This window comes from Crinia signifera, chromosome 2 (genome assembly GCF_055691185.1).
Source record: "Crinia signifera chromosome 2, ASM5569118v1, whole genome shotgun sequence".
NCBI classification, from domain to species: Eukaryota; Metazoa; Chordata; class Amphibia; order Anura; family Myobatrachidae; genus Crinia; species Crinia signifera.
In genome coordinates, this window is record NC_139218.1 from 330,871,846 (window position 1) to 330,884,400 (window position 12,555).

Below are 12,555 nucleotides of genomic sequence, written 5' to 3' on the forward strand. Positions count from 1 at the left end.
TGAGCTTCTGTGTGGTAACTGCCATGTGCAGGCAAGGTATTCGTCAGCAAACGTAAGATTGAGTAGTAAGTGGTGCACTTTCTTGGTCACAGTGCCAAGCTTCCAGCTACACAAATATTACCAGTAAGTGCAAAATCGTACATACAAATAGTGATAAGTGAAGGGAGGATGGGAGGAAGGGGAGAGGGCTTTTCTGGAGCCAAGTTACAGTTTTGGTGCAGGAATGAAATAGTCAATAGGCAGGGAGGTGGTGCGGGAGGCTGGGTCCTGTCTGCAGTACACCTACTCCTACGATACCTTAATATGTCTGCCACCCGACCAGGAGGTTACCAGTGCTTGATGAAGGTGGCTCGCGCAGGCGCTTCTAACCTCCCCATATGCAGCCTAACCCAATCCTCCTGAAACCTAACCCTTTCCTCCCCTCATGCAGGCTAACCCTAACCTCCCTTCACGCAGCCTAGCCTCCCTTCACGCAGCCTAGCCCTATCTTGTCCTCCCGCAGCCTAACCTCCCATCACACAGCTTAGCCCTAACCTTATCTTGCCCCCCACCCAGCCAAAAAATGTTCTGACTCCCCTGCACGGTGCATTATCACTCATAACAAAAAGTGTTCTTTTAAAAAGGTCATGCAATGAAATAATGTGTTTATTTTCACAGTAACCATAGTAAATTATTCATTACAGCTCTTGAAACATGACCCAAATATACCATTTCTCACCACGTTCCAGGTATACCATGAGATGAGAGGTCAGGTCTGTCATACTATAAGTAGGACAATGGGGGCTATTTACTGTATAAGCACTTAATTTCGCGAGCAGTAATTTTCACGATAAATGATGAAATCGACGATTTCGCAAGCTGAAAATTTCGCGAATAACTACTGTACCTGCTGTAAATAGAAAACACCCCCCCCCCCCCCCCCCCCAGTATTAAATGAGAAGGGGAGGAAATATTTTGCAAGGCTTAAATTTTCACGATTACGGAAGGCTCGCGAAAATTAAAGCCGCGCAAAAATAAGTGTTTTTACAGTAGTAGGTTCTGAGTAACAGCTACAGGCGTGTTCACAATGACCTCACTTAAATGTAACGCAGAAATTAGTTGTCAGAGAAATAAACTATACATTGTTTTTGCAGGAAATGCCCCCAAAATTTAGCATTTCTTTATATTTGTAACCTATTACATAACCTCCAATAAGTTTTTAATAGAGGAAATCAGCTACCACGAATACAACATATATCCTTATTCGGCCAGAATGAGAAAACATATCATCATCATCAAGCCTTAAGGAATAATGGGCGGGATGCAGTAACATCCGCGGCCCCCTCTCTGCCACATATCGCAAAATATATCACAAAGATAATTATCACATATGCAATATTGCAAAGGACAGCTCTGGCTCTTCCCCCCCCCCCCTCTTCTCCTGCTCAGCAGCTCACTGCTCAGGCGGCTGCAGGGGCTTTACTGCATATGAAAATGTGGTTTTTACTGAATTTTTTGTTTAGTGCATCTCACCCAATGGCTGGATTGCACCTTCATAATTAGGACAACTTTTATGTTGTGATGAATCTATTCTGCTAAGATTAGACATTACTCTTTGATAAAGCCCCAACGGGAGCGAAATGTGTCAGAGCAGTTATTGCGGACCCCTTAACAGTACATTGGAGACCGGCAGCAGCTGCAATCTGCACAGACAACCTCAACCCAGGGAGAGGTAACGTTTCCCAGAGTCTGCCCGAACGTCTCTGCCCACAGGAGAGGAGGAGTGCAGGCTTTGTTGCAGGAAGAACAATGCTCTAATTATTATCAGGACTTGATATGTCCACATAAGGGGTCTGTTCATTCTGCATCTTAAACCGCTGCAATCCAGACACCTGTGGGTCCCAAAAAAAGGGTCTGACCGCTAGAAAGTGGGTCAGGGATGCAAGATATGGCAGATTTGTAGAACATAAAGGGAGTAGAGGACATGGAGTAAAAAAAAAAAAAAAAAAACCAGTGCTGAGATCTGGGAGCGCACCACAGACAGGTGTATGCCGGTCGCACCATGGGCGCGGTGATCGGTTAAGCTTAAAAAAAAAAGGAGGATAAAGTTCAAGTAATGCTAAATTGCACAACCAAACCTGGGCACCTCAGCTAGTATCTATATCAGTGATGGCTGACACTCCAGCTGTTGTTCAACTACACATCCCAGCATGCCCTGCTACAAGTTTACTATTTGGCCATGCTAAAACTGATGCAGGACATGCAGGGATGTGTAGTTCAACAACAGCTGGAGTGTCAGCACAACACTTATCTTTATATTGTTTGAGATTATCCTCATCAGTCCTATTTTAACTCATACGTGGAGAGACATTATTTAGTAGACAAGTGCCTTACACAGCTTTATGGCTGCATAATTAGTACAACTCATTACCATGCATATCCGTTATTCTGAACACGTTCCTACACCAAGTTTCTATGCAAAAAGTATGTTACAGTAATAAGGCCAGAAACAACTTTTGGTTCCGTTTAACCCCTTGTAAACCTCCTTGTAAAATAAACGTAATTGTAACTGACAATTTAGATAGTTAAATCCTGTTAATTGGTTTTGTAGTGCCAACTATGTAATAATGGGGCAGATGTATTAAGCCTTAACAAGAGATAAATGCAAGGGTGATAAGGAGAGATAAACGTCCAGCCAATCAGCTACTTACTGACTTTTTTCAAACACAACCTGTAACATGGCAGTTAGCAGGTGATTGGCTGGATGTTGATATCTCTTTATCACACCTGAATTTATCTCTTGTTAAGGCTTAATACATCTGCCCCGTTGCTTCTTCTGGAGCGCTCCTCCTCTTACTATGATGTACAGATGACACCACAGGAATGGCCTTAAACAGTAACCAGGACACTGAGCGCATATATCAAGCCCAGCTGTTTAATAGAGAGGCACAGTGCAGGGAGCTCACAATTGCACTTCCTAGGAAGGGAACAAGAAGAGATTCTACTTTGGCCATCAGATTTCCTAGAACAGGGATCCTCAAACTATTTTGCTCTGGGACCACAACAAACAATAAAAATAATTACAGGACCCCAGCAAGTGACTACAGGAGGTCATCATATCACATGTGTAGTCAGCAGACAGCACATGGTAGCATTGTGGAGGCACAAAATAATGTATTAAGCCTTAACAAGAGATAAATGGGTAATAAGGAGAGGTAAATGTCCATCGAATCAGCTCCTTACTGACTTTTTACAAATATAGCCTGTAACATGGCAGTTAGCAGGTGATTGGCTGGACGTTTATCTCTCTTTGTCACCCTGGCATTTATCTCTTGTTATGGCTTAATACATCTGCCCCTGTGTGAGGAGTCTAAAGGCCCCCACACACTAGCCGATTTTGGTCAGATTTCAGCCAGATCAGTCGGATCTGGCCGAAATCGGACCGAAATCGGCTAGTTTTGATGTCCCCTCAGATCCGATGCGCGGTCCCGTGCGCATCGGATCTGCGTCGGGTGGTCGGACCTGCTGCACGTCCGACCACCCGACTTGGGACCTAGTGGGGCGGCGAGGCGGTAGAGGGAGCAGGGGGGGCTGGGGACGCTGCGGGGGACACAGGCAGCATAGAGCCTGGCAGGGGGAGCCGGCGGGAGCTGTCAGTATTGAATAAAAGAAAAAGCCCATACAATGCATGGGCGGCCTGTGATTGGCTGAGCGCTCTCTCAGCCAGTCAGCAATTGGCTGAGAGAGCGCTCAGCCAATCACAGGCTGCCCATTCATTGTATAGGCTTTTTTTTTCTAGCACTGACAGCTCCCGCCGGCTCCCCCTGCCCGGCTCTATGCCGCCTGTGTCCCCCGCAGCGTCCCCAGCCCCCCTGCTCCCACCTCTGTAGCCCCCCCCCCCTGCTCCCCGGGTTTTTTACATGTGATAAATCGAGACGATTTATCACATGTAAAAAATGGCACATCAAATGCCAATCTAATCAAGCTCCCCCGGGGAGCAGCCGGGGAAGCTCAGGGGGAAGTCGGGGGCGACTTGTTCTTAGGACAAGTCGCCCTAGTGTATGGGGGCCTTAAAAGAACAGATCTATTAGACTCCTTGAATCACTGACTGAGATTAGAAGTCATCAGCCTGATGGTCAGCAACAGAGACGCGACCCCATACTGAGGAGGTTGGGGCCCACAGTTTGAGAACCGCTGTCCTAGAAAGACCAGATCAGCCTTAAGGTACCCATACATGGTCCGTTAAACGGATCCGTTCGGGTCTTAATTAGCATGCATCGCATCGGATCGCATGCCTAGTGCATGCGGTGTGCATGCAATGCCATCCGATGCGATGTATAGCTAGTACAAAAAGTATGTGCAGCACATACTTTTTGTACTGTACTATGTGATGCGCGGGAGCGCGCATCGCATAGTACAAAACGGAAGGTCCGGGAACGGACCGTCTATGGGTACCTTTATTGTAAAAAGGAGGAGGAGAGTTTCATCTTTAAAATGAGTTTTTATCCAAATAGATTCATCTCTTATGATCTCCTCTGTTAAGAGCATGAAAAGATAAAAAAAAAAAAAGTTTAAGTGAAATAAAGTTAAGATATTCACATTTCTTAGTATATGCTACCTACACTGTATGGCATATGGTTACAAAGCATTCTTTGTGCTGCATGTGTGTGCAGACGTTATGGCAGTGAAGAAATGCGATCAAAGCCCATCCCATCATTAATTAATCTTCCTCACCAGGATGAGCTGGACATACAGGTCAATGGTAGCAATGCTGCAAGCAGTTTTGCATTGCAGGACCAACTGGAAGTCACGTACATATACTGTATTTTTCTCCCCCCCCCCCCAAAAAAAAAAACAAACAAACAAACACCATTCTCCAAAACACAGGTGCCATTGTTGAAATAAACAATTGACAGTTTGCTGCCCCTACATTTGATATATGACAATTTCGACACCTACTTCTGAACTGATGCTGATTTTAGTTCTACCAGCTATACCCCTATTTATGCTTTATTTTATCAACACACCCTGTACGTTACCTTGTAATTTGTTTTTTGTTTGCTAAGTACGGCGCTGCGGACACTTTGTGGCGCCTTATACATAAACGTTGCTTTTAAAAGCAATGGGAGATTGAACCCTTACAGCCACCGGAGTATGTTCGCTGCAGGCTGCCCGATGTCTAGTGGCCAATTACTAAACTGAGAGAGAATTGCGAATGGATCGCAAGGTCACAATCCATATGTAATTTCTGAAACATGGAAGAGTTTTTTGGGGTCTGTGCAATTGTCTGAGGCTTTCACTAATCTGCGACTGGTTGAGACAGGTTGGAAGTGGTTAGCGCTGATTACACAGATCCAAAAGGCCTGGGCACGCCTGCGGTTTTTTCAGACACAACCAGTGGTACTTGTGGAATATCACGGCTCCCATCGTATGGCATCGTATGCCATATGTAGTGGCATACGATGCGATTTTTACCGATTTTTGAGCATTTTTGCTCAAAAATCGTATGCGATCGCATCGGATGCGATGGCACCCGATTTTGCACTGAAATGCATTGAAATGTGTATTAAACTTGTGAAATGCCCCCAAATGCCATTTTTCATAGTGCACCACCCCCACTATCAACGTCAACCCGAAGTGTGGCGAGCGCAGCGAGCCCGCGACGGAGGCGGTACGCGTCCTACGACCGTTTCATACCCCCACTATCCACGTCGGCGTGGAGTTGAGAATAGAAAGTGTGGCGAGCGCAGCGAGCCCGCAGCGTGGCGAGCGCAGCGAGCCCCGCGAGGGGACGCGGATACCTGTGAAGCCCGCGAGGGGACGCGGATAGCTGTGAAGGTATCCGCGTCCCCTCGCGGGACTCGCTGCGCAAAAGAAACTTAAACTGGATTGATGGCTAAAGTTTCTTCTGCGCATGCCAACGATCCCGGCCGGGCAGGCTGCCCGCAGCGACCCGTCCCGTTGCTCTGCACATGCGTGGCTAAGCGATGGCAGGAACCATCCATGGTGTGAGGTAGAATGGTTTATAGCCATCCATCCCTACCTCAGCCTATCACTCGGGTAGATAGTCCAACATTGAGAGCAAGGAAACTGCCATGGGAAGCCTTTAATCAGGACATCCCAGGTGCTGCTGATTGGATGTGGGATTCTGCTACTGCTAACAAAACCTGGTCTGGATCCTCCACATTACTTTCATGCGGGGGGAATGCTGACTCTGCCACACAGTTCATACAATGAAATCAAGCATGAAATAAGAGAACATCTTCCTGTGAATAAAAGCGTATAACCTTTTATTAAAACACGTTCTATATTTACTGGCATTTAACATTAACCCAAGAAGATTAATCATTAGTTCCAATTTTAAATGTCAATGAAAACACACACCTCTGCAAACAAAGTTATTCACCAAGGGTACCAATGACCCAGAATATGCAAAGCAAATGATACATTTACTCACTTTACAATGTTCGGATGGTCAAAGTGCTCAAGGCGTTTCAGCAGTGCGACCTCCCTGACTGTAGAGAGGGGGAGACCATTCTCGTTAGTCTGAACTCGCACGTTTTTGAGAGCCACAAACTTTCCACTCCGTAAGTCTCGTGCCTTATACACTGTGCCGTAGGCTCCCACCCCGATTTCAGCAACAGGCTCGTACTGTCCTCGTATCTCTTTAGCCATATTCCTGAGTACGTGAGGTTTTCTCAAGCTCTCTGCCTGGAGATACAGAAAAGTAGCTGTTATTTATCTGTAAGAATCAGGAAACAACTTTTACCCATAGGCAACATTATCATTCTTCCAGAGAAGAAATTCAGGTGCTGGATATTGTAAAGATTAACATTTAAATACTGATTTAATTTAAACCATTATTTTTAAATAGATGGTTAGAATGTAAATTACTGGCAGAAGATAAAGGCCCATACACACTGGGCGACTTTGAGGTGAAAGTTGCTCAAAACAGCAGGTTTAAACAGCTTTCAGCTCAAAGCCGCCCAGTGTGTATGCCCCGGCTATAAGCGCTGCTGCGCGCTCCCGCATCAACGCCGGGATTACCTGGTATTACCAGCAGATGAGCTGCTTTGAGGACAGCTTTGCATGGCACTGCCCGCCCCCCTTCCCCGCTGATGGCACCGGGCAGGTTGAAAGCCGCTCAATGTGTATGCACCGAGCGGCTTTCCTGTCAGCAATGAATGAGATCATCTCTGTCCACACACACTGGGCATAACAGCCAGCAGGGGCCCGGGAGCCGCTCCTCACATATTCACTACCTCCGCTCATTACATATGCACGAGTGGGAGCAGTGCAGCGGCTCCCTACCCACGTCCCCTGTCAGCTCTGCCGGGGCGCAGCTTGTGCTGCCTGTGTCCCGGGGAGCCCTCCTCCCCCCCCCCCTTCCTGTGTAGACAAGGAGACTTCCATCTCCCTGCGGCATTCGCCACAGGGGTTACAATTCACTGTCAGGGGCAGCAAGCCCCTGTGGCGTTGAATAGGGTGACAGGGAGGGCTGGCAGCGAATGCTCCAGCCCTCCGGAACGCGGCAAATGTGCAGCGAATCCTGTTTAGAATTCGCTGCACATGCCGAAAATCTTCATTGAATACTACCCTTAGAATTATTCTAGACTAGTTAAACGGACAAGCTGTGCATAGCCCAAGCCCTATAGCTAGGTCCCATGAAACACAACAGGGACAATGCAAATGTGTTCGTAAGTGCAATTTAATTCTTGCTCTGATCTGGCCACGCACTGATTTATACACACCCAAAGAGTAACCATAGCCGCTGTTAGCAGCTAATACCATCTAAAGTCCTGCTTACAGTGCCCAAACTCCCGTTAGACATCCAAAGGGGAATTTGGGTGACTAAGGGGGTTATTAAGACTTGATCACGGGGTTGCTATTTTGTAGAGCCCTGTATCAGGTACTCGCCACTCAGTAAGAGTGAAATCCTGCAAATGTTCGCTAAATATTGTAACCTTGTGATTAGCTGCAAATCCAGCCGTAACCGCTCAACATTGAATGATTTTTACCAGTGTGTGCAGTCAGGGCCAGAGCTGATGTCACACACCCTCCCTGAAAACGCTTGGGCAGGCCTGTGTATTCCATGACACTCCCGGTAAACGGCCAGGTGACACCCACAAGTGACGGTTTTCTGGCAATCAACTTTCGTCCCAACAGTGATAAAAAATTATTATTTTTTTTTTTTAAAAGACTGGATTTTATCGCAGGTTGCCAGCATGCAGGCGTACTGCAAGCCATACACACATGCAGTCGATCAATAATGGCACGACCTGCAAATTCACAGCCATTCAATCAGGTCTGAATAATTACCTAAAGAACAAGGGGGGAGATTCTCTAAACTAAAAATGCAGTAAAAACCCCGTTATCTGGGTTTTTACCGCATTTTGGGATGCTCTAAGCATCCCCCACCGGGTTACCGCGACGGGGGGGCAGGCAATCGCCAGAAAAATCTGGTGATGCCCTATAGAAAGCTATGGGCTTCTAACGCAACTCCCCGCACCGACCCCCCTCACCTGTGTTCGGGCTAGGGTTAGCACCTTTCCCCTTTAATTCCGGACACATATTAATTACACAGGTTCTGTGGAAGTTTAAAATCAGGTGAAATGGAGTCTTGAAGTCTGCCAGCCACAGAACCTGTGTAATTAATATGTGTCCGGAATTAAAGGGGAAAGGTGGTAACCCTAGTTCGGGCAGCACAGAGCTGTGACCTCCTCCTCCTCCCTGCACTATGATCCTCTTCCCGGGGGCAGGAGAGCCCGGCGCGGAGGGAGGGGAGAGCCGCTGACTCTCACCACAAAGGACAGTTCTTAACGCAAGAGCTGTCCTTTGCCATAATTATCGCATATGTGATAATTATGTTGGCGATGAGCGGCGAAGGGGGGCGGAGCTGGGCTGCGGATGTTTGAACATCCCGCCCACAGTCTCTGCATACATGACTTCACGCTGCTTAAGAGTCTGAGAAGAAATGTGACCACAGCAATTAACATTCGAATTGCTCTATTTTAATTCTAGTTGTAGACTTTAGGGAAATCCATTGATTTGTCCCCAATGTGTGCAGACAGATACTAATCCAACACATCAGACAGCAGTCCTGATTGCATGTTGATCAGTACGCATCCTCCGACCTTTTCATACCCCCACTATCCACGTCGGCGTGGAGTTGATTTTAGTGTAGCGAGCGCAGCGAGCCTGAAGCGTGGCGAGCCCCGCGAGGGGACATGGATTACTTTACATGTATTCCCCGTCCGCTCGCCACGCTTCGTGGGCGCCGTGATAATACACAAGTACCTCAAGTTTTAGTACATAGAACCCTGTTATCCAAATCACATGGTTGACTGTAACCATGTCTACATTTATAATGTCAGTATGGTTCATACAGCCAACAGACACCATGTTGACTTCCTCAGATACTGGGGGAGATTCTCTAAACTAAAAACCCGTTATCAGTGTTTTTACCGCATTTTGGGATGCTCTAAGCATCCCCCGCTGGGTTACCGCGGTGGGGGGGCCTATGGGCTTCTAACGCGACATCAAAAGCGACGATCCCTCTGAGGTTTTACCTGGAAGACACTGGTCACATGATCGCCAGGACACAAAAACTGCCACCAATAATGTCATCCAATAACATACATTACTTAATAATCTGTCAAATACTGTACTGGGTCTGGAGTATGAATGACTGACTGCAATTATTGTATATGTTTTAGTGAATCTGATGCAGCTCAGTTGTTTATCCCTGTCAAATTGATTTGCCAGGTGACAAATGGGGGTACACTTTAGAACCATCTTTTGGGTAACATGAGTCGTGTGTATGCGGAGAGTACTCCTATTTCAATCATATTTTCTCACCTAAAATGAGATAGGTGTTCATGCTGATAGTGTTCATGCTGATATTGATGACAGCTGCTCTAGTGGATGGAGGTCTGGCGAAAAGGTGGTCTCAAGCTGGCTACACACTAGGTGTTGTGTGTATCCAGCTATATTTGCAGCTTCACACTTGCAAATGCCAGCGGTTGGGAAAAACAGGAGTGGGGGGAATGCTGCAGATTGGCCCTCATTATCAATGGAGGGGATTCAGATGAGGGAGGGGGACAATGACAATGCACGGCAGCATGCATCGGTAATGATGTTGGGTGTAAACACTAGACAAGAATGTAAAAGATATTGCTCAGAAGGGCCCTTCTGAACGAGATTTTTCACTTTTTTAGTCTAGTGTGTATAGGTCTTTAGTCCCAGAATGCTCTGCCAGAACAATAATCAACTAGTCTCTATTTTAGCAGTAGTAAATACTGACTGGTCTCAGTAGGTAAGTAACAACAGTAAAACTGGAAACTTTATCCACCAGAGCCTGGTTCACATTATAGTGTTCATTCTAGCACCCGCAATCTTTGAAAACCCATGCAGTTCCTCTTCCCTGTTGTGGTGTTTCTAGCACAGGTCTGGTGTGCATATCAGTGCTGTTATACAGACCACACTGTTCTAGAACAGTGTGGTCTGTATATCAGCACTGATATGCACACCAGTCCTGTGTTAGAAACACCACAGCAGACAGGGAACACTACGTTGTGTGACTTCACAGTGATTTTTGTTAATGTTTTCATGTGACGATCTCACAATGCAAGTATGCAATGTACTGTATTTACGCTGCAAAGCTTTTGGGGGAAAATAATGCACTGCTATAGAAAGTCTAAAATAGAATCCTATTTTCAACAGCATCATTTTAATGACATGCTTATACAGTACATACATACTGTATAACCTTTAGATATGTAGGAAGCTGTTCCTCACACGTGTTGCTGCATGGGGAACAGACAGACAGCCTTTTGTGCAAAGCACATGGGCTCTTCTTATCATGAATGGACAGGACAGGAAGAGGATCTGCCCTTACACAGCCGTACACTGAAATAAGCAAGTTTTATTCTTTCAGCATACCCACCACTTACCCCCATGATAAATTCCTCCTCCCTTTCCTGCCACAACTAGTTTTTTCTCATTAGGTCAAAGCTAAAGCATGAAGTTTCCATGAGAGAGAAAAAAAAATAGAGAACAATTCTGGCAGGGTCTGTGCTCTCCAGGATTCACCCCACACAGAGCGAGGGGCCATCTGTTCCTCTCTGCAATCTGCAGCCACACATTGACTCTTTAAGAGCCAGTGAGGCATCCACCTGACCGAATCTGCCAGCCAGGGTAACCCGGTGAGTGCGGGGGCCAGCAGCTGACACTACTAGCGTCACCCCTAGCTGCAATGCAGCTAATGCATGGGGCATTCCTCCTGCAGCTGGCCAGCACTTCCCGTCCCCGAGGCTCCTCCAGCTCCCTGTATGACATGTGGCTTGGAGCTGCAGGCTCTCCAGCGCCATACCCTGCCTAATAACAAGCAGCAGCTGCTGGCCAGCAAACAGACAGTGTGGCCACTAATATTATGGGAGGAGGTCTTACCCGGACGTTAGAAAATTCAGCAGCAGCAGCAGGCGGTCAGCAGCCGAATCATATCTAATCCCTGAGCGCTGGAAGAATGAGAGATCTATTATCTAGTGCAGCAGCCCCAAGCTCACATGCTCACTCATCCAACTCATAACACAGTCACTTCCTGCCCAGGCCCCTCACTCACTCACCCCTGAGCCTCCTTCCCCGTCCCTCCTCCTAGATGTGTGGCCCGGCCCCAGTGCAATGTGTGCAGTCAGTAACTCCTAGTCAGTCCATACCTTGTTTTAATGACTTTATACAGTTCTGACTCGAGACAGAAAGTACCTGAAGCACTTGGGATTGCCCAATAGCAAACAGCTACTATTTTTTTTTCAAGGTGGTGAGAAAATCTATACATATAAATGTAATTGCTTTTAAATGGTTATTGTATAATAATCATAATAACAATAATAATATTATTTCTATAGCGCATTTTCTTCCATAGGACTAACTGGGTTTTTTGTCCCGATTGTCAACATAGTCGACATGGACACCATCTAAGGGGTCGATCCTATTAACCCTGATGTGCGCGGATGATTCGCCGATTGCACTTTACCGGGCGCTCTTTACAGCAGGCCAAATTTGCTGAAAAGTGAAAAAACTCCATAGGGGTGCAAGCAAATTTCAGCCAATTTGGCCGTGCAAAGGGTGCAAGTTAGGGTTAATTTGGGTGCCGTTTTCACCGTGAATATGGCACCTGAACGGCAACTCGCACCCTTCGGGGTTAACAGGATCGACCCCTAAGTGCACTGCATCCCCTCACCATTCTTCGGGCACTATTTTATTCTCCCCCCACCGTTCTGTATGGTAGGGTATGAAATACTTGCGCACCCTGCACCCATATCTTTTGTATCTTATACAGGGTATGAAATACCGCCTGCCGGCACATGTCGCTCACAACATCCGCCCGCGTCACCACCTCACGCGACAACTTCCCCTTTCTTGTCTCCCGAGCATCTTGACCGGGCGGTCCAATCAAACTGGCTATGGGGGCGGTTTATGGCCCGCGGGCTGGAGGTTCCCCACCCCTGCACTAAGGAATGGTGGAAGAATAAAATAGTGTGCCAGGCGTAGCCATGGTGAGCGCAGCAAGCCATGCAA

The 12,555-nt window shown here is 46.9% G+C and overlaps 1 protein-coding gene across 4 annotated transcripts in view; it reads right to left on the reverse strand.

Annotated features, from left to right (window-relative positions):
* The window catches only part of CDK4 (cyclin dependent kinase 4), a 43,813-nt gene extending 32,127 nt beyond the window's left edge, over positions 1-11,686 (reverse strand). Inside the window, exons 1-3 of one of the 4 annotated variants that reach the window (XM_083169421.1) lie at positions 11,604-11,686; positions 11,428-11,495; positions 6,437-6,690 (exon numbers count right to left, since the gene is read on the reverse strand). In XM_083169421.1, coding sequence (XP_083025547.1) covers positions 6,437-6,654 — 218 coding nt within the window. In that variant the 5' untranslated portion in view covers positions 6,655-6,690; positions 11,428-11,495; positions 11,604-11,686. The other 3 variants (XM_083169422.1, XM_083169420.1, XM_083169418.1) reach the window with 3 other exon arrangements.
* Between the last annotated feature and the right edge of the window lie 869 nt (positions 11,687-12,555).